Source organism: Aulonocara stuartgranti (genome assembly GCF_965226115.1).
Source record: "Aulonocara stuartgranti genome assembly, chromosome: 1".
Classification (NCBI taxonomy): domain Eukaryota; kingdom Metazoa; phylum Chordata; class Actinopteri; order Cichliformes; family Cichlidae; genus Aulonocara; species Aulonocara stuartgranti.
In genome coordinates, this window is record NC_138939.1 from 24812164 (window position 1) to 24837652 (window position 25489).

At 40.1% G+C, this 25489-nt stretch overlaps 1 protein-coding gene across 5 annotated transcripts in view; it reads left to right on the forward strand.

Annotated features, from left to right (window-relative positions):
* rasa3 (RAS p21 protein activator 3) overlaps positions 1-25014 on the forward strand; it is a 40001-nt gene extending 14987 nt beyond the window's left edge. The window contains exons 3-25 of one of the 5 annotated variants that reach the window (XM_082539502.1): positions 327-430; positions 2373-2467; positions 5418-5494; positions 10597-10677; positions 10801-10873; positions 12495-12568; positions 12671-12775; positions 12906-13062; positions 13159-13307; positions 13387-13501; positions 13601-13675; positions 13752-13875; positions 14255-14361; positions 14908-14985; positions 15123-15200; positions 15472-15545; positions 16285-16344; positions 20015-20121; positions 21086-21201; positions 21328-21536; positions 21627-21730; positions 21824-22007; positions 22139-25013. In XM_082539502.1, coding sequence (XP_082395628.1) covers positions 327-430; positions 2373-2467; positions 5418-5494; positions 10597-10677; positions 10801-10873; positions 12495-12568; positions 12671-12775; positions 12906-13062; positions 13159-13307; positions 13387-13501; positions 13601-13675; positions 13752-13875; positions 14255-14361; positions 14908-14985; positions 15123-15200; positions 15472-15545; positions 16285-16344; positions 20015-20121; positions 21086-21201; positions 21328-21536; positions 21627-21730; positions 21824-22007; positions 22139-22214 — 2422 coding nt within the window. In that variant the 3' untranslated portion in view covers positions 22215-25013. Of the gene's footprint in view, positions 1-326; positions 431-2372; positions 2468-5417; positions 5495-10596; positions 10678-10800; positions 10874-12494; positions 12569-12670; positions 12776-12905; positions 13308-13386; positions 13502-13600; positions 13676-13751; positions 13876-14254; positions 14362-14907; positions 14986-15122; positions 15201-15471; positions 15546-16284; positions 16345-20014; positions 20122-21085; positions 21202-21327; positions 21537-21626; positions 21731-21823; positions 22008-22138 lie in introns of all 5 variants that reach the window. The other 4 variants (XM_082539503.1, XM_082539504.1, XM_082539505.1 and 1 more) reach the window with 4 other exon arrangements.
* Positions 25015-25489: the final 475 nt, after the last annotated feature.

Sequence of the window (25489 nt, forward strand, 5' to 3'; positions counted from 1 at the left end):
TGTAAAGGGGTACAGTGGTACTGAAACCCACTGCATTCACAATACCAAGAAAAACTTGCACACTGTCTTTCTCAGTATGACTTCTCTATCTAAACCAATAGTTTCTCACGATAATGAAAGATCCGATCATTTTTTCTTTGAATAATTCCAAAGCCTTTCATTGCATTCGTGACTTGAATCTGGATTTTGCTATATCTCTTTGTCCAGAACATGTTGCAGACATGTGACCTGAATTTCTTCTCTCAACTTTCAAAATCTCGCCATCTGTGTTAGTCGTGCAGCTTGCTTTATCAGACTGATCACAGTTCCTCTCTTCTCTCCTGCAGTCCGTTCTACGGGGAGGACTTCTACTGCGAGATCCCGCGTAGCTTCAGGCACCTCTCCTTTTACATTTTCGACAGGGATGTCTTCAGAAGGGACTCCAGTATCGGTGAGTAGGCAACTGCTCCTCTCGATAAAAAAATCTCACCGTTTCACCTCTCGCTACGGGCGTAACGATTCTGAAACCAAGGCAAAATTCTGTAGTGTGAAACCCACCCCACCCACCCACCCTTTGCTTCAACTGTTGAGCTCTCTGTCCTCTGTCCCAGAGCAGGCATGCTGAGACAAACCTCAGTGCAGCAGCTCAGTGTATAAGTGTAAACACAGACAAACAAGTTATATGTTGCGTGGGGGGCCATGGTAAATATACTCACCACAGGTTTTTACTGTTCTTACTCAAACCTCCCACTGTTTTTAGGCATTGTCCTGTGATTGGATGTTAAATTGTTAGCCGTATCTGATTAGGCGCTTCCATCGTAGGCAGGCAGAGCCAGATAAGTGACAGAGTCACAACTCGAGATTTTTACAGGTTTAAATAAACAAAAACAGCTGCATGAGAGCATAATGCAGAACGATGCAAGCATGGCGGTGGTGTCGTTATTCTTTTTGCAAGGAAGTTTGTTTAGGTGGATGCACGCACCTGGTGAAACCATTCATTTGTGCTGAGGGTGTAAAATCAAAAATAGCACCTTAGTGAAGGTCACAGCTGACATTTAGCTGACTTAACCTTTTTCCATGCTCAGCACATCAGCTGTTAAATGAAAGGGAAACAGCCAGTCAGAGCGGAACAAGAGCGTCCCTCCCACTGATCCAGTCCAGCACCTACCGCAGACTCAACCACGCTTCACTTCCTGTGTTTTGATTTGCAATCGTGGGCGACTGGTCTCTCATACTTATTTCTACAGAACCATCAATAGGTACCAGTGTCTGTCTCCATGGCAACGTACAGACTCATTGATGTTTCATTGATGTTTTTCCCACGATCCAGGATCTCTCTGTTCTGGGTTGGGACACCTTTTCAAACACCATCAATTACAGCAACAGCTAAGGATGCATTATTTCCTTTTTAAAATGTTATTTTTTTTCTGCCCAAAACCTCTCATCTGAGGTTGGCAGTTTGGATTTTGAGGTGAAACATCAGAATAACTTGTACTGACATTCAGTTTTTAAACTGATGTTCTTGGAATTTGCACTTGTTTGGAAATTACTCCAAGAGACCTTCCCAACTTGTGTAAATCTTGAGTTCTCCTTAGATCTTCACTGAGTTCCTTGGACATTTCCATTGTTCTCAGTATTGATCAATCCAATGAGTGCTGTCAAACAAATCCTTTATTGCTGGCAAAGACAAACTACCAGCTAAAGTCAAACATGATCGTTACAGTTCAAACAAATCGTTAAAAGCCCCCAAATTATCGTGAAACATTGATGCCCACGATTATGGTATGTAAACTTGTGACCACAACTGCATATATATATATATATATATATATATATATATATATATATATATATATATATATACATACACCATCATATATGTGTATCTGTATAGTGGGTATGACTGCTTTATCGCAGAACAATGTTTTGGCTACAAATACGTGTCAAAGGTGTGTGTTTGTTTGTGTGGGCGGATGTTTCTATCATTGGGTGTGTCAGTGTGTACTGGTGGGTTTGGATATGCAGCGTGGGTGTGTGTGAGGTCTCAAGCACCACACACACAAATGGAAAAATTTATGTGTGTGTGGGTATGTGTGTTAATGTCTGTGGGTGTTGCAAACCCCTGCTCTGACTGATTTCAGAAAAGAAATGACTGGAGTCATTTCCAGGGTACTGAAATGCACGTTGTTGTATTTCTGTGCCAGGTGACTGTGTGCATTAAAAAGCAATTGGCATGTGGTTTTACAGTACATGAGCAGACATGTAAGTATTTGTGTAAGAGTTTGTCAAGCATTCACGATCTACGTCACACTGAAGTACGCAGGCTTTTTGGGATGCATGAAGTGAGTTGTGTTTTTCAGCTCATTTATCTTTGTGTGCTAACATGTGCGTAGGCAAGGTTGCCGTGAAGAAAGAGGACCTGCAGAAATATCACGGGAAAGACACCTGGTTCCAGCTACAACCTGTCAGCGCTGACTCAGAGGTGCAGGTCAGTACAAAGACACGGAGACATACTTTTATAACAAAACTAAGTGTGCACTTTTCATCTCTTCCTCTCTTTTTGTACAATCTCTAGTTGTTTTTTTCTACAGCTTTAAAGGGTTTTTATATCTCCCCTAAAAATGTGTACAGTTAAAATTGAAAGCTGGCATTAAATACTTTTAATGTCAGTCAACATTCAAAGCAAACCTAAACCATAAATCATCACTGGTAAGAGAAACCCTTTATTTGGGTCAGTCTTATAATAGCATTTCTAATTTCTCCACTTAATGCAAATTTAACAGTTCACAGCATTAATCCCATCACACAGCTGCACAGTCATGTTCCCCTTTTTTCCCCGTACACTGATAAGCTTCTTTGAAAATTTTCACAAAAAAACATAGTGTGAAAAAAGACATTGTATTAGATTATTGTAAGCCCACATTGCTTCATTATCACCCTCCTTTTATTTGTTGGTGCCACTGTTGTTTCGATGTGAGTTTATTCCTTTTGATTTTTAATATAAACTAAACACTTGGTGGCAAACACATTGTCAGGTAAAATCTTAAAGTCTCAAAGTCTTAAAATTTTAACCCAGCACATGAAAGAGCCCCAATTCGAGACCAGGTATAGACACAAATCTCTGGTAGGGTTGGATCAGGAAGGGGATCTGGTGTAAAAAATCTGACAAATCAAATATGTAGTTCCTGCTGCTGTGGCGACCGCCCCTGTGAATAACAGAGCACCTGAAAGAATAGGCTAGCTGACATTAGCTAGTGCTTGCTAATCAGAATCAATTCTGATTAGCCTTCAATACTGAATACTAGGCTAAGGTCACCTTCTCAACCAGGTGCGCCACAGTGGTACCCCAGCTAATGTTAGCTAACTTTCGCTAACAGTACCTCAAGCTAAACTTAGCAAACATGAATTTACATTACTTACCAGTCTTCATTTTATGTGTTGATAGCCCAGCTAATGTTAGCTAACTTTATCTAACACTAGCTGAAGTTTTTTAACATTAGCTGACATTTTCAAACATTAGCCTTCAGTACATGGGTCACCTGATCAACCCGGTGAGCTATAGTGGCACCTCAGCTAATATTAGTTGCCTTTAGCCAACATTAGCAGACACTAGTTTTTGATACATGGGTTGCCTGTGAGCTATAGTGGCAAACACTAGCTTAGGTCTGTCCTTAATCTAATATCAATTAGGGTACCTAATGTTAAGAACTTGTGTCACTTTACTTATTCATACAGTAAATCCTCTTTTAATAAGCTGTTTGGTTTAAGGGAAAAGGGCCCTGCTTAAAAATCATATTCCTGAAGATAAGGTACTAAACAGCACTGTTTTGGTACGGAAATACAAGTGTTTTAAATGTACTCATATCAAAACTTTTAAATATTACACCTTCCCTCCACCATGTATAGATGTAGTGCATCTGTGTGTTTGTGTCTGAATTGGGGCAGAACCCAAACAAACAGACTGTGTGTGCACCTGAAACATTTGAGACTGGAGGGTCAAAGTCACCTGCGTCTCTGTGTCTACATAAAAAACATTTGTTCACCTCTAAGAGTTAACGTGCAGCTTTTATAATATTACTCTATGCTCTCTATTTGCCATGAATGAATGAAATTAATGGCTAAATGTCAGCTGATTGACAGATGTGAGAGCTTATGTTTGGACTGCAGGTTTTTGTTTTCATTGACTCATCTTGTATGACAAAGATAAAAGAAGTGTTTGCGGGAAGATTAAAGGACAGCGCTGTATGAAAGGGTCGTTTTAATGTTCAGTGTAGCACTGTTTGCAGTCTCTCTGTTACCACTGATGTGTCTGTCAGTTGCTTTGTCCTCTTTCCCCTCGCTCACAGCCAGTCGCGGCAGATGACTCTCTTTGAGCTTGGTTCTGCTGGAGGTTACTTCCTGTTAAAAGGGAGTTTTTCCTTCCCACATTTACCAAGTGCTTGCTCGCAGAGGGGTTGTGTGATTGTTGGGGTTTCTTTCGTTTTAATATTGTAGGGTCTTCAACTTGTTGTTATGATATGTACAGATTTCGTTTTATAGCACTTGTCCACCATACTTATTTATTACATGTGCAGTATTCTCTACTATTCACTATTCAGCAGTGTCACTCACCCACACACATGCACACACAGAGTGTGAGACACAGTGAACAGTGAACAGTAACATCTGCAGACAGATGGGTGTGTGTAGCCCTAGAGCAGTGGTCTGAAACAGAGAGACATTCATGCGAGGAGCTGGGGAGAGGAAGGATGTGTGAGAGAATGAGACAAGAGAGAGAAAAGTGAATGTGATGGATCAGATGAAGTAGGAAGATAGAGTGTCTCTCTTCTCTTTTCAATAGAGGACACATTGTTTTGCCTGTGTGCACATGTGTGTGTAAAGTGTGCGTGTGTTTGTTCTCTCAGCTTGAATCGTGCAGAAAGAGCCAACGCCTGTAGGTTTGCATACTGATGCTGTTAATTAATGGAGTTTTTCTAGACAGCTGCATCGCTGCACTGTCATCATGTCATTAATCCAATCACTTCAGAGGAAGAATAACTTCAGCATGATGTTCAGGCTCAGCTATTTTCACAGTGTCTCTGTTACTGAAGGAATTCCACTTGTTCATGATTGTGTGTTTTTGTTTTGTGTGGGGATTTATTAGAGATAAATTACTCCGTATTTCTGTGTGTGTTGAATGAAACTCCCTCTCCATGGATCGGTCCTATTCTGAGAAACTGTTTCACGCCTTAGATAAGATTAAGAAACACCAAGTTTGCACCAGATTGCATGTCGGTTTCAGTTTCAGATTTAGCAGAAATTTGTCTTGTTACACAAACCAACTGTATTTCCTGTACACACATCAGGGTAAAAATCTGCAGAGGGCTGAATTTTATGCTGTGTTCTCAGTGGACAAACAATGGGCTAATAACAGGTGTCTCTGTTTTTGTGTCATGCAGGGAAAAGTGCACCTGGAGCTTCGTCTGAGTGAAGTCATCACGGACAGTGGCGTCATCAGCCATAAACTGGCCACACGGTGAGGCCACTCATACACACAAACACGTAAACACGCAAAAAATGCTTGGATTTAATGTACATTTTTTACCCGCATTGCCATACCATCTTTCTTTGTACCACTATGGTGCTAACAGGCGGTGACAAAGACACTTTTTTTGTACATGGCCCTTTGTTGTTTGAAAATGTGACTGTATTCACATGTGACTGGTAAACTTAAGCGATGAATAATGATAATTGTGCTCATGGATGAATTATTACGCTTACGACTGTGTGCGCTTGTTGGTTTTTCAGCCTTTGTAGCGTGTAGCAGTACAGGCTGATGACGAGCCAGCGTGGCTCTGTTCCCAGTGCACATCGTGGGTAAGGAGCTTAGAGTGGAAAGCAGCAGGTCATCTAGTCAGATTTCTCTAGAAAGACACGTGTACGGCAGAGACGGGGAGAGCCTTGTCCATTAAGCAAAAAAGTCTTAGCCATTATTAATTTACCGTTAAAGTGTTGTAAACCCAGCTTCATTCACGTCTTCAGAGTTGAGTCCCGTGTGGGTTTTTTACTAAGAGTTACATTTTAAGCACGTTGTTGTCTTGTGTAGTTTTTGTTTGATGCTACCCACAGGGGGCTTTTTTTTAAAAGCAAGTACATAGCTAGTTTCAGTTTCCATAAATCACAAAAACACAGATGATGGTTATATCAATTTAAACCCCCTTCCCATCTCTCAAAGGGAAAAACATGACATGCTGGCAGACGTTAGTACTCATTTTACAGCAGAATACCTCAAACACAAAGTCAGATATGTTTCTGATTGAACTCCACACCCCCCGAGGGTTTAGGACTACAACTATGAAGTAAGTGTGTAGCCTGCTGATTTATACTGAATGAATTCCTCAATTCAAGTAGTGTTTAAACTATTTTAAGAAACCACTATCACCCAAAAAAAGAAGCAGAAGCAGCAGGCTGTATTACGTTTTATTAAAATTACTGCAAAAGTATAAACAAAATAAGAAGAAGGCTTCAAATTTTTAGTCTTATTACTTTAGAGTATTCCCAGAGTTAAGATCTCTTCTTATCTTGTCTGAATTTATATGAAGTCAGACAGAGTGGCTCCATAGCCCTGAGTTTGACTCTAGGGGACACAAATCCCTTGGGAGTTGTATCAGGAAGGACATAGTGTGTAAAAATGTAACAGTGGCAAGTCCTTGTGAATTAGGTAGAGCTGAAAGCTGAAAGTAGGATATAAAAACAGACATAGCCACCATGACAACATGCATTGGTTTCTGAACTCTGCATTTTAATGCCTCAGTGTCAGCATGTTAATTTTGTGTACTTTTTTAATAACTAGAGGTTGGTGAGTTGACGTATAAGCTAGTAAAAACAAGCTTGTTTGGTAAGCTGTATCTGTACACTCTGCAGGTCGGTTTCACAGAAACAGATACCAGCTAATTAATGCCAAGCCAGAACCAACCTCACAACATGTCATAATTAGCTACACAGCGAACCATATCATTTGTCAGGTAATTTAATTATAAATGCTCCAAAAGGCACCAACACCACAAACCAAGAGGTCAAGCGTGACTGGAGTAACTGGAAGCTGCCTGTCAGTCAAACGGACTATGCCCTTAACTCTAAGACTTAACAGCTGTCTAGATAACAATATTTAGACTTGAGAGTTATAAGAATAAATTCCCACTGTATTTATGAGTGGGGAACATTTGCACTGAGACAATAAAATCTTTTTTTTGTGTTTTAATATCGGGCTATAAAAATGCATCTTAATACATGCTTAATACATACTATTAAGTATTGAGATACAAGTATATTAATGTAGAGTTGACATTTCAATGTGGGACTCAGCCTCAAGTGGTGATTAGAGGAACTGCAGTTTTTGACACTTTTTAGTCCCAGAGGTTATTGCTAGACTTAAAGGTACAGTGGGGAAAATCTCACCACTAGATGTCAGTAGATTGCAGATTCAGTTAACCGAATTCTGTTTTTTACCCCACTTAATTCAAGTGCATAACCCTAGCTACGGTGGCCACTGTAGGACAAACTTATTTTTTAAAAGACCCATTTTCAGGTGATAAAACATATCTATGATCCTTCACGGCTTCAGTCTAAAGGCGCAAATATGAATTAAAATTTGCCTTCACAAATTGTTCCAACTTTAGCGTACTGCTTATGTCTCTAGCTTGTCCCTAGTCGATCTTGACTGCTGTATTCTAGATGCCTCAATCTGACCTCTCAGTAATATCTACATGTAGTGCTACATGTAGCCTCGAGCCTTTAGGGATCAGTAACGGTTTGTAGTGCTCGCTTGTTTCTAATTTCCACCTTCAGTATTTCTTTTCCCCATTTCTCTTTCTTTTTTCTCTCAGCTTGCAACCGCAAATATCACTGACTCAGAGTCCCCTGAGGCAGTGTATCAGAGTTCATGCAGGCTCCTTGTGGGCCCTGTTTGGAAACAGACAGGTAAACAAAATGCTGAGAAAACTGATGACTCGAGACACTGACAGGCAGATTGGAGCTGGTCGTGTAAAACCATGGGGGACATCAGGAGATAACAAGTGCCTTATAACGTCCCTGCTCTCATATATCGCAGTGGTGTAGCCATCAGAGACACTGACTCATAATCACATCCACTCTATTTGTCTGGGCTGTGATGTAATTAGTTTCTCTTTTATTTGAGTGATATTGTTTTTGACAGGAAGCATGGGTGCAGCGGTGAAGCACATTAACCTAATATGAGTAATGTGGACTAAAACAACCAAAAAAAAGTCCGGATCTCCACCGCTGTCTGGCATGCCAGAGCTCACAGCAGTGATGAGGTAGCGTGGGGCCAGGATTGTAGGCCAAACAAGGGTTATATAAACAAGCTTACTGGCCAGGAAGTGCTCTGGCATTAGTGATGCTTAACCCAGCCCACTTCTTATTCCTTATTAGGGGACCTGCGTGTGCACGCGCATCTGTGTGCATACATGTGTGTCTATTCAATTGCGGGCAGCGCTTCTGTGATTTGCCGTGTAGTTCATCATGTGTTGTGACTAGTGGTGCATCACAAGTGGTGACACACAGGAAGTGATTCGTCCCGCTGGGTGTCCTGTTTGGATGCTAATCTCCTTACAGCATGATGTCATGGGGTAGGAGGACAGCGGTGACACGTAGACATAGATTACAGTGAATCACTCTGAAACATCATTTTACCGCTTCGTCCTGACCTTTTTTTTAGTGTACTCAGCCAGCGTTCGGTTAGTTTTTAGTTCTTTGTGCTTTAAAAGGGAACTTTTTAACAGCTTGCTTTTTGTAGCATATAAACTGTCCACGTCACACAAATAAGATGAAAAATATACTTACATTATACCATAGGGGAGAAATTAGAATATGCAAGATGTCAATAACTTAATAAAATGTGGCGATCATAGATTTTTATACTATAAAGTGTAAACAATCTTTATATTATCTACTTTAAAATGCAGTGTGTTTATTTATAATGAAAGAAGTGAAATAAATGTCATATTTTTTAGAAAAATCACAATTCTTGGGTGTCACTTATGGACCAAAAGCCTTCCTGTGTTTAGTTTCCTCTAAACTAAATCTTTGTCTATTTCCCTAAAGATACAGTTTTGATGGTTTTAATGTGATCTTATTTTCCTGTAACTTCTCACAAGTGACGCTTGGGTCGTGACTGTAGTTGCTGAATGGCGCTGGATTTAAAACTGGCACAGGCACTTGCCAAACAGCTCAGAGGGAATTACTTTCTTACATCTTTTTTTTTTCATGTGTTTCTCAGCACAGCCCGGTGGGGGATTTGTCCCAGAATGCCTCGATGGTCACTGTGTGCCAGCTGCTGGCATTCAAACTATTTTTCTAAATGAAACGTTCACACAGAATGATGGCAATGATTGGAATTTTTTAAAAAAAGAATAGTTTTATTCATGTATGTAATTGGTTTTGTATTATTTTAAGATGTTGAGGGATTTTTTTTCAACCTGGTAAAGCCACACATTCTTGACAGGTGGACCTGAAGTCGCCACTTTGCGCTGGTGCAAACCAAGCTAAGAGCAAAACAAGTCTACAGGGAACGTGTATGCCCAGAAAACTCTTGTTTCAAATGACATCACCAGCCCAAGATGTCAGCACCCATTTCTGAGATGTGTTGGCCTCGCTTTTTCTTTGCACAATGACAGGAAGTGGTGACACATTGTCTGTTGTTAAATAGTCCGTGGGTAAAGCTGAATGGACGTTTTCTCCAGGAAAGGCACAGGAGTGATTTAAAGACATTAATCATGGGTTAAACTGTATTTAGCCTGACCAGCAGGAAAAACATCCTTAAATTCTCACAAAGGCTTCAGATGTCACCAATTATCTCAAAAAGTATATGCAGGTGTATTCAGGTAAATTTCTTTAATGTCTTCAAATTAGAAAAAATTGATTCTTAAATTAATTTTGAGCTGTATTGAGTCTTTTTTTTAGCACTAAGATACTGAGAACCTCCAGAATAAACTCAAATAATCACAAAAGCACAGTCATCTACTTTTTGCATGCAGGTTGTTTGCTGGTTGTTTACCTCCACAGAAACTTGCATATGTGGTCGGATGCTACGTGCACAATAGCAATTATTTCTGTGTTGATAATAGCTTCTTTTTTGTTCTTATCCTATAGGCGGGTTGACTAGAGGTCTGAGGCTCTTACTGGGTGTGCAGGGCTGGGAGATTGGGTGTCAGCTCTCAATGATCTTGACAGTACTCATGACCCTATTACGAGTAATATCATTAACTGATTATGTAAAGTGTAATGGGGCTTTAAGAGTCCTCCAGGAGTATATTCAGACGGTTTTGTTTTACCATTGGTATTTGGCGATCTCTTCATCCTTCACCTTTTTTTTCTTTTGCTGCTATTTTTAAATGAAGGAAACAGTTGAGCCAACTCCTCTTTTATTAAGGATTGGAGATTAGAACACCTGAACTTAAAATAATTAGTATATTGTAAAGAACATCTGGGTTTTTACAGCTGTTATTGTGACACAACTTGTAGGACTATGATGTGTGTGTGTGTGTGTGTGTGTGTGTGTGTGTGTGTGTGTGTGTGTGTGTGCTCATTCGCTGATGTTCACTTCGTCTGTTTCTGCAGAGTACTGGAGTGCCAAGGTCTTCCGATTGTCAACGGCCAATGTGACCCCTACGCTGCCGTGTCCTTGCTAGGTCCTTCAAGGTGTGAGATCTTACACAATTAAGTGTGATTTTAGAAGTCAGCATGTACAACTTTATCACGTTTAGCTTTGAATATACATGGATGTGGATGATTTATCTCCATCTGCTTTTCTTTACTGCTCAGGTCAGAAGCCAAGAAGACTAAGGTGAAGAGAAAAACCAACAATCCACAGTTTGAGGAGGTTTTCTATTTTGAGGTAGTGTGTCAAGAAATGAAAAAATATATATATTAACAATACAAATAAGTGTAATTGTCAATTTTCCAGTTTCATGTCAAATGTGGCCTGATTCACAATCCCAGTTCCTCTGAAAGGCCATTGACCTTATAATTCTCTTTATTACACTTGAACGAGGTTATTGATGAGTTAAACTGTTGTGTTTTACTTGGGGAGGGGTTATTCCCAAATTACTGATAACTATTCGTGAACAACACCTCATTTTTGTATCAAGTTAGAGGTTTTCATGGCTAGTGAAAAACCTCGAACCTCATATGTTCCTCCCACTGAATGAGCAGTGGTATTTGCACAGGCTTCACATACATTAAACACGAGCTGAATTATTGATTTTTAGAATCTAAGATAGTAAATTGTGGTCTGTATGAAGAGCATAACTACGTAGAGCCCTCATAGCTATTGACTCCAAGGCTTTGGGGCAGTGTGGCAATGCCAGGTGTTTGCTATCACTCTGTTTTTGACATAATATCCTGTTAGCTCACTCGGGCATGTTTGCTGGAAGTTTAGGAGCAGGTTTGCTTCCAAAGTGGGCTTTCAGGCAGCGAGGCATTAAAAAGACAGGAACTGAGGGGAGGCATAAGATAAATAATTGGGGGCGGGGGGGTTTGAGCTGTGATTACTAATTGTAGAAATAAAGCAGACATTGTAACTTTTACAAAAACAAGCGTGGCTAATAAACAAATGCTAACAAGCTAATGTATAGTTAGTATCAACAAGCTACAGTCATGTGAAACAGAAAGTTTTCACGGGATTTCGTGCACTCATGTGAAAGACTAAGTACAACCTTACTTCTCGGTCAGTATCATCAAGGTGCCGTTAATTAAATCCACTCAATTAACTGATCATCAGCAAGTGTGATCACCTCTTTAAAAGCAGAAGTTTTAGCTGTTTGCCTTTCTGGAAAATCTATGTTTGCACAATGCCACGATCTTTATAAGAGTGGACGTCCCAGCAAATTCACCCCAAGGTCAGAGCGTTGCAATGATCCAAGAGGAAAAAAGCTTTTTTTAGAGAGAAAAAAAAACATGGCAGCACAGCTTAGCAACGTTACATGTGAACAAATTAGAAAAATGTTCTTTGGAAAAAAAAACACTCTCTTTGCATTAGCTTATATGTAAAGATATTTTTCATACACCCCCTATCACACTGACCCCGTTAACCCTCGCTCACTCTGACATTTTTGTGTTTGCTCCTCCTTCTCGCTGAGGAACTTACTCTGCCGTGGCCTCCTCGTTGCAGCACCAGCAGACAGCAGGACAAGACTGTGATTGATTCAGACAAACCAAACAATCTGGCCCATTGATTTCTAGCCGACAAGAACGTCCTATTTATTCCTAACCACCACATGAACACAACTGTGCATTGCCTGTCATGCTTTCAGCTGGCAGCACCTCCCCCCTCGCTCTAACATAGCCCATCCATCATATTTCTGTCATGTGATCAGATTTTTTGTTTCATTGCTTCAAAATGTCTTTTCTTACTGCCCCAAACCAGCGTGAGCGAGATCCTCTTTTGCACCCAAAATGATTTAAAATCGTTTTTTTTAAATAGGATGTAAACAAATTGAAACTTTCTCCATTTCTAGGTAACGCGGCCATTGAGCTACACAAAGCGGCAGTTTGACGTTGAAGAGGAGGATGTTGACAAACTGGCGCTGAGGTGAGTCAGTTTGCTGTCTTGTCTGTGCCGGGATCAGCGCTGAACTTGGCATGGCGTCAAGCCTCTCTGGTGTTTGATCGGTTCCATGCTCTTTGTGTTCAGGGTGGACCTGTGGAACGCCAGCAATCTGAAGTTTGGGGATGAGTTTCTGGGAGGTGTGCGTGTGCCCCTGCGGGTCCTGGGTCAGGCCGGAGTACACGACGCATGGTGAGAAAAAAACAGGGCACACATTCCACCCTCCACCCAGTCCTCGCTTTAGGATTACATGTTACAACTGTCCGTTTTTAATCCAGTCTAGTTTTAAAGATGTTATAAAACGACACTTTTTCCTGTGCAGGTACTTTCTGCAGCCCAGGGAGAACGGGGGGAAGTCTGTGAAGGTTGATGAGCTCGGCTCTCTGCGTCTGAACATCGTTTACACCGAGGACCACGTCTTCCCCTCCGAACACTACACTCCGCTCAGAGATCTGCTGCTGCACTCCGCTAATGTCGAGGTGTGTGCACCTGCTCTGCTAACCCCTCCCCCCCACTCAAGTACTGTTAATCGTGCTGCTAACTGCCGTTTCTCAACCCCCCTCCTCTGTGTTCAGCCCGTTTCAGCGTCCACAGCTCATACTCTCGGGGAGGTGTGTCGAGAGAAGCAAGAAGCCGCCATCCCTCTCGTGCGTCTCTTTCTTCATTACGGCAAAATAGTGCCTTTCATCAGCGCCATTGCTCATGCTGAAATTAACCGCACACAGTGAGTGACTCATTACAACTTTTAGACCAGTATTTGTTTGTTTTCACTCCAAATTCTCACTTTTTTGTTCTTTTCGCAGGGATCCAAACACCATTTTCAGGGGAAACTCGCTGACTTCTAAGTGCATCGATGAGACCATGAAGCTGGCAGGAATGCACTATCTCCAAGTCACGCTCAAGCCAATTATAGATGAGGTGTGACACTTTGATGTCAACACGTTTTTCATTTCCCCGAGTTACGTTTGAAAAATCTCTCATGAAATAATAATCGCACGCTTTTCTAACTCGCCGCAGATCTGCACTGAACACAAGCCCTGTGAAATCGACCCCGTCAAGCTCAAAGAGTCAGAAAACCTGGAGACGAACAGGGTAAGAAGGAGAAACCAAAGAAGTCTGTTAGTTTGTGCCGGTGCGTGTTTTCTGACTCCTGCTCTTCACACCTCAGGAAAACCTTCGTCACTATGTAGACCGCATCTTCAACGTTATCACAACCTCTGGTGTTCGCTGTCCCACCGTCATGTGTGATATCTTCTTCTCTCTGCGAGAGTCTGCTGCCACTCGTTTCCAAGGTAACCTGGAGAATGAATGGCTTAGAGGGGGATGAAAAAAGCTGCTAATATGAAACAGGAAATAAAGGATGGTAAAGGATGTGCAAGATGTCCAAGGACACTTTTTTTTTCTATTCACTCAGAAACAGAAAGGCTTTTTATGCTCTGTTAAACACTTAAACCTCCTTTACAACCCTTAAGGTCATCTGTAACACATTATGAACTGTGTCTCTTATACTGTGCTGCCTCCTGTTGGCCATTACATGGCACTGCATTCATTCAGAACGAAGAAGCTTTTACATGTTTTCTTTGTGTGGATATCCTGCATCAGTCCTGTTTTTGTGAAGTTGTGGACTTTCAGAACAGGTCTAATCAAAACTTTCTGTTTTCTGCTCTCTAGTTGACCAAGACGTCCGATACACAGCAGTGAGCAGTTTCATCTTCCTCCGTTTTTTCGCTCCAGCCATCCTCTCTCCAAACCTGTTCCATCTACGACCGCACCATCCGGTGAGTTTGATGGTTAACCCTTTAACGCCTAGTGCAGGGGTGTCATAAATAAGGCCTGGGGGCCAGAATCGGTCCAGCAAAGACCCCAGTCTGACCCACTGGACGGCTTTGGAAAATGGGAAGGGGAGGCATGGATTTGGACCTTTTAACTGTGTTTTTTTTTAATAGTTTTTACAGCCTTTCCTACTAATAAAGACCTCCACCACTGCCTTTATAGTACACAAAAATAACTAAGTTGTAGATAAACAATAACAATTAAAACACAGAAAAGTTTGCAGTGAGATACCAGATCTTTTTCTGGAGCTTTACACTTTTATTTGTGCTGACAGATTTATTATTTGCCATATTTATTTATATTTATGAGCCAGATGTAGCAAATATTATTCATTTTTATTAATGTAATAAAAGTTTAATAAAGAACAAAATATTTTTTTTGGCAATTATTTCATGATTCAGAGCTAACCAAGTTTAAACATTCCTGCTTTACTTTTTTGTGCTCTGGTCCTGCTTGAGAATTTTATTTTATTCGCCCTTTCCTGCCCTCAGGACCCTGCCACTTCGAGAACCCTCACCCTCATATCTAAGACGATCCAGACCCTGGGGAGTCTTGCCAAGTCAAAATCTGTGAGTTTCTCAGCTCAGCGTGCAGTTTTTCTGTTTTCGTTCCTGTCTCTGAGCTGGACTTCCTTTGTATTTCAGTCTAAGTGTTCAAAAATGCTGACCTCTTGTCTCTTTACATACTTTTTTTTGTGTCCTTCAAGGCCAATTTCAAAGAGTCTTACATGGCTGCTTTTTACGACTACTTCAACGAGCAGAAATATGCAGACGCTGTGAAGAATGTGAGTGTTTGATCTTTGATTTTCTTTCACGTTTCTTGCATTCAGTGAATTTTTGCCTGTCAGCACACACACGATCAAATAGTCTTTTAGTCTTGCGTGTCACAAGTAGAATAAACACAGATGAACAGATAATAAATGAGTGAATAAAATGATGTGAAAGCATTCATTTTACAGATATAAAAAAACTGGGATGGCACATGAGCCCGACCCAGACTTTTACCACAGCAATAAACGTTTTGATTGATGGCCTTCTTACGCTTAACCTCCACAGTTCTTGGATCTGATCTCCACGTCTGGAAAATGGGATCAAAAGAGCATTGAGACGCCAATCATGCTCAAAGAGGGGTAAGGAGCCTGCTTTCTAAAACTTTTTAAGATGCAGACTATAAACAGCTCCAATACTTCTCCTCCGAGATTCTTCTTCGTTAGATAGGTGGTCATATCCACAGTGGCCACTTTATTAGGTATACCAGTTTAACTGTCCATTAAAGCAAATATCTAATCAAGAACTAATTTAAGCCAATGGAACGGCAACATCAAGGCATGCAAAAGAGCGTCTCTAAACACACAATACATCAAACATTGATCTGACCATCTTCTGATGACTGCTGGAGGCTGCTGCCCATATTTGACCATGTAATGAAGCTCAAATCATCATTAGTTTCTTTAACATGACAATGGGTTCACTGTATTAAACTATATTAAAATGCCCTCCACCCTCCCTGGATCTCAATCCGTCTTTGGGGTGTGGTGGAACGTGAGATCACATCATGGATGTGCAGCCGATAAGTCTGATCCCCCATTTCCCGTCTTTATGCAAAACTAACCTAATCTGACTGTCAGACTAGACCTTTGCGTTACAGTGAAGCAGATTCAGCCTTTACATACCTGACTCCTTAAAGTAAACATTTCCGGAAAAGCTCCATCTGAGGTAGTAAACAGATTCTTTTGTGCTGACACGTTGGCTGTTCTGATGTTTCTAATGAGGCATTAAAGAGGAGGAGAGTTTCCATTTGACATTAGTTGTGCCAGCAATTCACTCACCAGCATCCCCACCCTCTTTTGTTTCTGCAACTGTGCGTAGGAGTGTAAAACTCACTATAAAGAGGGTTGATGGGAAGGGGTCAAAAGGCACGAAGGGCAGGTAAGAGATTCTCTATATAAAGGCTTTGCCCCTTGAGACCCCCCTACTGTTTGTGCACTGTGTCCCCACCTAAATCAGTCCGGGTATTTTTTTTTCTCCCACCAACATCATGCGCTGTGGTAGATGCTGCTGCACTTTACTTTATATCTGACCTGTATACAAGTGGTCTGTCTTGTTGTACTATCTGAAACTCTTATTATCTGCTCTGGATTTTAATCTTTCTGCATTTACATGGCAGTAGACCGACGAATACACTGGCTGTAATGGTATAAAGTAAAGTGTACACATTTAAGCCTGCTTACTTAGGAAGTGTAACCAGTGTTGATGGCCATAATTTGTTGTTCCTCCAAATGCCAGACATGCTTAGTGTGACCGCAGGGGTGGGTTACTGCAGTGATTGTTAACCAAGGGTACAGTATGTCACGAGAGGGTGTATTTTATTAAAGTTAAAACACAAACAAAACAAAAATTATATTTTATATTTCATTTAGTTAAAAGTTTATAGTAAAATAGTAAAAAATAATTCAAAGTAATTGTCAAAAGGGGAAATAGCTAGCTAAAATAATTGCAAAAAGTATAAATTGGCAAATGCTATCCGGTTGTTCAGTGATGACGCGATGAATCCTACTTCCGGGCCTAAAGTAGTCTGCGTTTAATATGGCTTTTGTGTTGTTAACATGTTTAATGTTATGTATTTTCTTCTATTTAATCTCAAAAAGCTCCTAAAACAGTCAGTGATCACTGTTGACCTCCCTCAGCTTTTATTACCGCTAATCATTTATTTAAGCTCAGTTTTTAAAACCTTAGGATGTAACTACAGCCCAGCCCATGCAGCAGTATATGAATGACTAACCTCGTATTATGGATGGATTATCTCAGTTGTTCTCCTGGCTGAAGTTTGGTCCTTTTACAGCATCCTGCCATGCGATTACATTTGTTCCTGACCACCGAGAACACTCACGTTAACTTTTATCGAGTGGAAAAAAGTTAGCTTGTTTATATTATGCTAACATAGCTGTGTCGCTAGCGGTCACGTAGCACATCATTATATACCAGCTAGCCCAACTTCAGTTGGGCTAGCTGTTTAGTTTTCTGTCTTCATTTATGTTGGAAGTGATAGCAGAGCTGTACGTTTTAATTTGTTTCCAAAACCCCGCAGTCAGGACATGCTATATTGTATTTAGAAGCTAGTGAGCTAACTCCCTGCTAACTTCTAACTCCGTTAAATGTCATAAATTCCGTTTTCATGGATGCCTGGATGTTAAACTCAATTGTTACACCTGGTAGAGCAGAACGCTGATCATTTTATTAAAGATGAAAGACTTTAGACAGTTTTTCAACTCTCAGTAATGCCATAGTGATCGATTGATATATGGACCTGCAGCGGAGTTTAGGTCCAGACACGGCTAGTGACGTCAGACTGAACAACCGGATACTGCTATAAAATGATGAAACTTTGGATATGACAAAATTAAGATTAAGCAATTTTATTTATTAGCTATACATATGCATTTACAGTTAAAATAGCAAGCTACAACTGAGTAAGACTCTGACTTAACATTACAGATAAAAAGGCAAAGTTTCCAATTAAACATGAAAAACTGTTAAAATTGGTCACTAAATATAATCAATAGCTGTTGAATGGAGTGAGCTAAAATATGACTAAAAAGGTAGTCAAGTCAGTCGTTAAAAATGTGGTTAGCAATTTAAATTGTTAGCTAAAAATTTGATTTATAGTGAAGTTAGCTCAATAAAAGTTAGTTGTCAGCTAATTATATGGTTAAACAAGCACAGCTTCTAGTCAAACACTGGTCACTAAACACAATACGTAGCTGGTAAATAGAGTCATAGCTAAATCTATAACTAAAAGGTTGGGAATGATTTGTTTAAAAAAAAAAAGGTTAGCAGTTAAAATCGTTAGCGAAAACTATGGCTTTACAGTTAAAATGCCTCAGTTTAAGTTAAACGCTAGCTAACAATATGAAGTTACCACAGTTTATGGTTAAGCATGCTAAACAGTTAAACTAAAGGTCAATTGTTAGCTAAATGGTACAGATTAACAAGCACAGCTTTTGGTAAACACTGGTACTAAACTAAATAGCTGTTAAATAGAATCATGGTTAAATTTTGACTAAAATGATTCATGATGAAAGTGTTAATTAAAACCGGATTTAAAATTGCAATAACTTTATAAAATTAGCTCAATAAAAATTAATTGTTAGCTAATTGTATGGATAAACATGAAACAAAAAGATAATATTGGTCACTAAACATAATGAACAGCTATTAAATTGGGTGTTAGCTTAAATTATGACCAAATGGTTAGAAATTATTAACTAAAAATATGGTTAGTTGTTGAAATTGTTAACTAAAAGTATGAATTTACAGTCAAAATAGCTAAATATAACTTAATTGTTTGCTAACAGTGCAAATAAGTAAACACAGTTTGTTGTTAAACACAACAAACAGCTAAAATTCATTACTAGACATAGTGACCAATAACTGGTAAATGTATTAGCTGACTGATAAATGGCAAGTAAATAGTAAAGACTGACTTAAAATTTGAGTTGTTGATGACAAAGGGGTTTTGACTCCACCTGACAGACATGTCAGGTGGACTACTGTGTGAGCATTTCTTGGATCACATATCTGCCCCCATCCTGACCCTTTATGTCCTTACTCTAGAGTCTAGACTGTGACCATATCGCTACTAAACACAACTGAGTTTCCAACACAGCTTGCAGCAGGTGTGAGACCAGCATGTTCTTCACTCTGTAGTAAAGAGTTCAAATTGTGTTGTGGGAAAGTGTTGGTGCTTTTGTATTTCACATGACCTTTGGCCCCTAAAAAGCAAAAATGAAAACCTTCTGCTGTTTACTATCCTTAAAAGGAGCATACCAGTGGTTTTACATGTTTTAACAATGAATTGTGTCTTTCACAAAACATTAGAAACATTTTAATACAATGATTTCAAGCAACAGGCAACCACTGGTTCCTTTAATTGAATGTGAATGTCAGTTTATAGAAATCAGAATACATCCTTGAAGATATCTAATCCATTATATTGGATATTTACATCATATTGATGGCATTAAGGCGCAAAAGAGAGTGACATGTAAACACAGTTTTACAAAACTTTAAAAAATACAATAACTTTTAAACAACTAAGAAATTGATTGGCTTATTCCCTAAAAAATGAGTGCTGATGATGTCATGCATCATTTTTCTTGCATTTCATCTCTAGCATGTATATTTTCATAATGAAATGGAATAAAGAGAAATCAGTGGTTATATGGAAGGCTGGAAATAAATCACTAGAATCCTGTTTTAGTCAGTGATTTATGCACAATTTGTTGGTACTGGGGTAAAATATGCAAAAACACTGGTACCTTTACCTGCTGACCCATCTCATTTTTTGACTCATAGGCTCATGATCTATGAGAGCTGTACTGTACTTAAAAAAAAACAAAAACATGTACAGCAGCAGTTAATTCAAATAACTGCCAGCATGTAACTGGAATGATTAATAGAGGACTGCAGCCGATCCCTTTTAAGCGAATAAAATGGCATTTACAAATAGCTTTTCGTCTTACACATTTAGGTAGCACACTTTCCGGCGTGAAGAAATAAAAATGCTCATCTCGTATTTTTCTTTCCCATTTTTGTACAGGTTCATGATAAAGAGAGCCCAGGGGAGAAACCGGTTTGGAATGAAAAACTTCAAGAAGAGATGGTTTCGTCTCACCAACCACGAATTCACCTACCACAGAACGAAAGGTGCGCTCTTGTGATCTGCTCGTGATCCCAGTAACGTTGTTTACTCACCTGATTGTGTATCATCAGGATGGTGGGGACATGGGACAAAATCTGCATACTCATCATCCAACATATGTGGAGGATATTAGGTTACTGAACACACATACATGAGCAGTTTTCAAATTCCTTAAGCAGAGGGCTATACTACTTAGAAAAATGGGAATCACAATGGTGGTTATCAACTTCCTTTGTTAAACCATATGACTTCCTATGAGTGCATCCTGCTGATAAAAGTCTATAAAGGCCATAAAAATAGAGATAGAGATTTGGAAATATAGCTTAAAATTATCTTCTGGGAGCTGCTCAAACATCATCCTACCTAATAATAATAATAATGGATTGCATTTATATAGCGCTTTTCGGAACCCCTCAAAGCGCTTTACAATACCACTATTCATTCACTCTCACATTCATACCTAGACAACATCTTGACATGGCCTGGCAGGCTGAACTCATTTCATGAACTGATGTGGAATAAACCAGCTGTGCTTTCTAATATCATCTTTTGTATTAGATCTTCCACATATGTAGATCTCTTTCTGATTTTTAAATGGTTACGTAATGAAGAAAGGTGAAATATCATCCTACAAAGAGAAGTCACAAGCTTATAATTGATGTTAAAACTGATCTCAACAATCTGCATGGGTGTAAAGTGTAACAAATTAAACATCTTAGAAATGGTAGCCAATTGTCTCTTTTAACTGTTAGATTAAAAACTTACGATATGAGTAAAACAATTTTTTTTCTTTAAAAAAAAAAGTCCATATGAAAATACTACAACTCCTTATCACGACAATTTGCCACAAAGCAGAAAGCCTAACAAGAAAAGAAGCTGGACGGAACAGGTCAAATAAAATGTGTATTTACACCATACTACGCATCTCAATGACAGTCATAACAATCCAGTTTGTTATTACCTCAACAGTTCCATGTCTGATGTTGTTCCTGTTCCCACCAGGTGAGGGAGCTCTTTGCAGCATTCCCATAGAGAACATTCTGGCTGTAGAGCGGCTGGAGGAGGAGTCTTTCAAAATGAAAAATGTAAGGAACCCCCTGTGAGCCCTTGTGAAATATTTGAGGGTTTGAGCATTTGGGCCCAAATCTCTCCTACAAGTGTTTACTTTCTTACCTAACTTGCACTCTTTTCTTCCCACACTCCTCCTTCAGATGTTCCAGGTCATTCAGCCAGAGCGGGCGCTCTACATCCAGGCCAATAACTGCGTAGAGGCGCGCGACTGGATCGACATCCTGACCAAAGTCAGCCAGTGCAACCGCAAACGCCTGAGCACCTACCACCCCTCAGCCTACCTCAACGGCCACTGGCTGTGCTGCAAGCTCTCAGCAGACACGGCTCCCGGGTGTACGCCCTGCACCGGGTACATAAAGTTGCTAACATCTGCGCAGCTTCACATTCCTGTGCTTTGTTTCCGCTCTCTCTCATTCCATGCACGCTTCGTTTTTTTCAGCGGCCTCCCGGCAAACATCCAGCTGGATGTAGATGGTGACAGAGAGACCGAGAGGATTTACTCTCTGTTCAGCACATACATGACCAAACTGATCAAGATGCAAGGTTAAATGCCAAGCGCATGTTTGTTTGTTTTTTCAAACTTCCCACATTTGTGTTTTTTCACATTTCCGTCTCTCATTCCGTTTCCCGCTGCAGAGGCCTGCGGCAGTAAGTCGGTATATGACGGCCCCGAGCAGGAGGAGTACTCCACCTTCGTCATAGACGACCCCCAGGAGACCTACAAAACCCTGAAGCAGATCATTTCAGCCGTGCAGACGCTGGAACAGCAGCACACCAAGTACAAACGCGACAAGTTCAAGAAGACAAAGATAGGCAGCCAGTACGTGCACTGCTTGTGTTGTATTAGGAGGTTAAGTTATAGATGAATGCATTTATTGTATCTTTAACAAAGTGGAGGCGCTAGTTCAGAACACTGCAGTCACATTTTTTTTCCCTTTTCTTTGTCCTCAGAGAGCATCCGATTGGAGACAAGAGTTTCCAGTGCTACATCCGCCAGCAGTCTGAGAGCTCCACCTACTCCATCTAGCCACAGCCCTGGATCCGGTTTCTGTGATGGACAAAACCAGCATATTTTTCTCTACTGCAGAAAAATCCACTGAAACTGAGCTCTGTGTCTGGTATTGAGTTTTGAAGCATTTCCCTTGTCTAAAATAACTTCCTTAAGACGCTTGTGGAAGCAAAGCAACCTTTCACCCCGATCTGATCGTGTTTTGAGAAAATGACAACTTTACGACTCGTTGCCAAACTCCAAGAGCCGCGTATATGGACCTACCTGCAGTTTCTCAAAGTGCATCGCTCCACATTCGGACAAACAGACCTCACTTTTAGAAGAGAGAGAGGAGAAAAAAGAGGAGCACTTGTGGAGGAAAGGAGGGATATGAGTGAAGAGGTAACCGTCTCCTTTACATGACGTGACGAGAGAACAAAGGTTTTCACTGGACAGTTCTGACAGTGACCAGCACGCACTTTAATCGCCTCCAAATCTTCGGACGAACAAGCCTCACAGCACAGTTTTCAGAAAGCGACTTTTACCTCTTTGATTTGTGTGCGGTTATTTTAAATGTTGTTGAAATTGTTACCTTTCATATGCCGTCTGACAGACGAAGCTCCAGACGAGAAGGAATGACTGCAGCTTATCCCCTCTGCGGGTGATGTTATACCTGTGTACCTTTCACTTTCAAGCTTCTCCCCCCAGCGTCTTCGGGATACAAGTTCAGGGAGAGCCACAAAAAAACAAACAAAGGGATCGTCGGGCCCATTCACAGTCCAAGTGACTTCATTTAAGCTACCGAAAATCTCTCCACACACAGTTTTAGCCCACATTTTAAACCCTTTTAAAAGAGTTTTCCACGTTTTGTTTTTAAAGCTTTGGTCTGTCATTTGGTCGTCATGTAACCAGTACCCAGGTTGGCATTTCCCCCTCCCCTTGCCCGCACAGGTTATGCTTTAAATTACATCATTCAAAACCAGTTTCTTTAGATGCAGAAAATGTGCACGTGACAGAACAAGTCCTTTTACAGGTACAGCTGTACAGTGTAGTGGACTACTGTATGTTATACTGATACAAACAGAAAGGGAGACAGAATATTAGAGAACGCTGAGTACAGTGTAGTCCAGTACAAAACTGGCTTTAATAACTACAGCAGAGCAACTGTTTTGTGTCATAAGACACAATTTTCATCACTCACTGTCCATTTATGGTGGATAAATATAATTAATGTCAGAAAAGCAGCTTTAATGATGAAATGGAAAGACACTTTTCCCCGACACACAGCGCTGGGCTAAGGCCCCACAGCTTGACATTAACTCAGAGGCCTGTTTCACTCCTGTGTAAGCAGGAAAATAAGTAAAAGCCAGTCTACCCCCTTCAGCTATCACAAATGAGATCATTAACAGGGATGTTTTATTTTCAGATACACTTCTAATTATTACACAAACTAACATTTTAACCTGTCTTAGTTTGTAATTGTGAAATGGATAGAGTGTGACTGATTGTGTTGCCCCGCTGGTTACCTAATAATAATGTGGTTCTTTTGTTTCTGTGAGTTAGCCTCCCACTCCCTCCATACCTTGTCGTTTGAACTCTTATTTATATGCATTCCACTGAAAAGCTACCTGCTGTGAAGCGCCTCACCATCTATTGAAGGTACAGGATTTATTGTTGCTAGCCAGCTGTGTTGTGTTGTCCCACGCTTTCGCAAAGGCGGACGCATTTTTTGTCTTTCACTCCGACAGTGCATGTGAAGTGTAGACAGCAGCCTCTGCAAGCGACTACAAACCACGACTTTTGTATTTTCCGAATCCAAGTATGTGCTTATGTAGCCTCGCGGGTGTTCGCCCCCATGGTCACAGGATCCCAAACAGTGCCAGTTATCACTTTTCTAAAGTTCATTTTTGAAATATATATATAAATATATTAAAAAAATAAATAACTGTACTGTTTGTAAAACAGCTGAGCAACTAATCCAATTATATGTTTTTGTTTTTTGGGTGGGTCAAATAAGGACAACAATTTGACTCAACAATTTGACTCTGTTTTCTATCTTGTCATACGGAAATTTTGCTGTGTATCTGAGCTGGATGAGGTGTGTGTGTGTCTGTTATGTGGGTGTGTGCTTGTTTTTGTCAGTGTGGACACATGTGACTGACATGATGGGTTGTGTTGCCAATTGATCAAACAGTGTTACAGGTCAGGAAAGGCAGATCACTGCCTGTAATTATACTGAAGACACTGTTACTTCACTCTTGGCCTGACGTAGCGTATCCCCTCTTTCCTCTCATATACAATCACTGTTTCTTTTCAAGAAGATTTTGCCAATCTATTCTCCCCAGATGTCTTATGAACAGTAAAAAAATATTAAGAGAGCAGCCTGGGTTTAATCTCTTTCAGGTTTTCCTCCCCCTACAGGTTACTAACTCTCCTCAGGTTTATGAAACTCATATTTATTATAACTTTCATTCAAACCTTCCCAGAATTCCCAGCGAAGTTGGTGTGGGTATGACTCCTCCAACCCCGATACCCATAAAAGGAATGAATTATGCAATAACGGTGTTTCAGCATGCAATAATATTAACAAGCCCTCGATAAGCCTGTCAAGTGATCACAAATTAACAATGCACATCTGCTGATGTTTTGCAGTCAGATGCCTCTTCAGATAAACACATATTATAAAAGGGAGAACAGTGTATTTTGTACAAATATTTTAAAAGTATTAAAATAAGCCTGTTATTTGTGTACATAAAACAATTGAATGAATGGTGAAAATGTGATGTGTTTTCCCCCGAGTAACCAAATGAAACAATTATTAATGCAAATCTGGTGTGTGTCATTTATTACTTATCAGTAAAGTCTACTGTACAAACTCACATTAGCAGATTTATATTGTTTTGTTAGAATTGCCCTGCCTAAGTATGCCAATCTTGTAGCATCTCACTGATAAAGACGTTATTGCTATCATTATTAGCACTCAGAGCACATTACACTCCAAAAAAGGCCCACCTTAAACACGAAGTAGGAATCTTTCACCTGATGCCATAACAGATAATTTAAATGTTACACGTGAAATTATAAAGTGAGGTAAGTGGCAATGTGAAACCTAATATACAGCTTTTTTTTTTTTTAAATCTACTACATATTATAATCTACAAAATTATAATCTATCATAATCTAGTGAAATAATATAATAATAATTAAAAAAACATTTATAGTAGTTTAGCAGTGCCATCTTTTCTTGGATGCTTAGCAACGGCGAGACATTTGCGCCATTTTTTTCTCGTCTTTTTTGGCGTGACGTTTGTGTG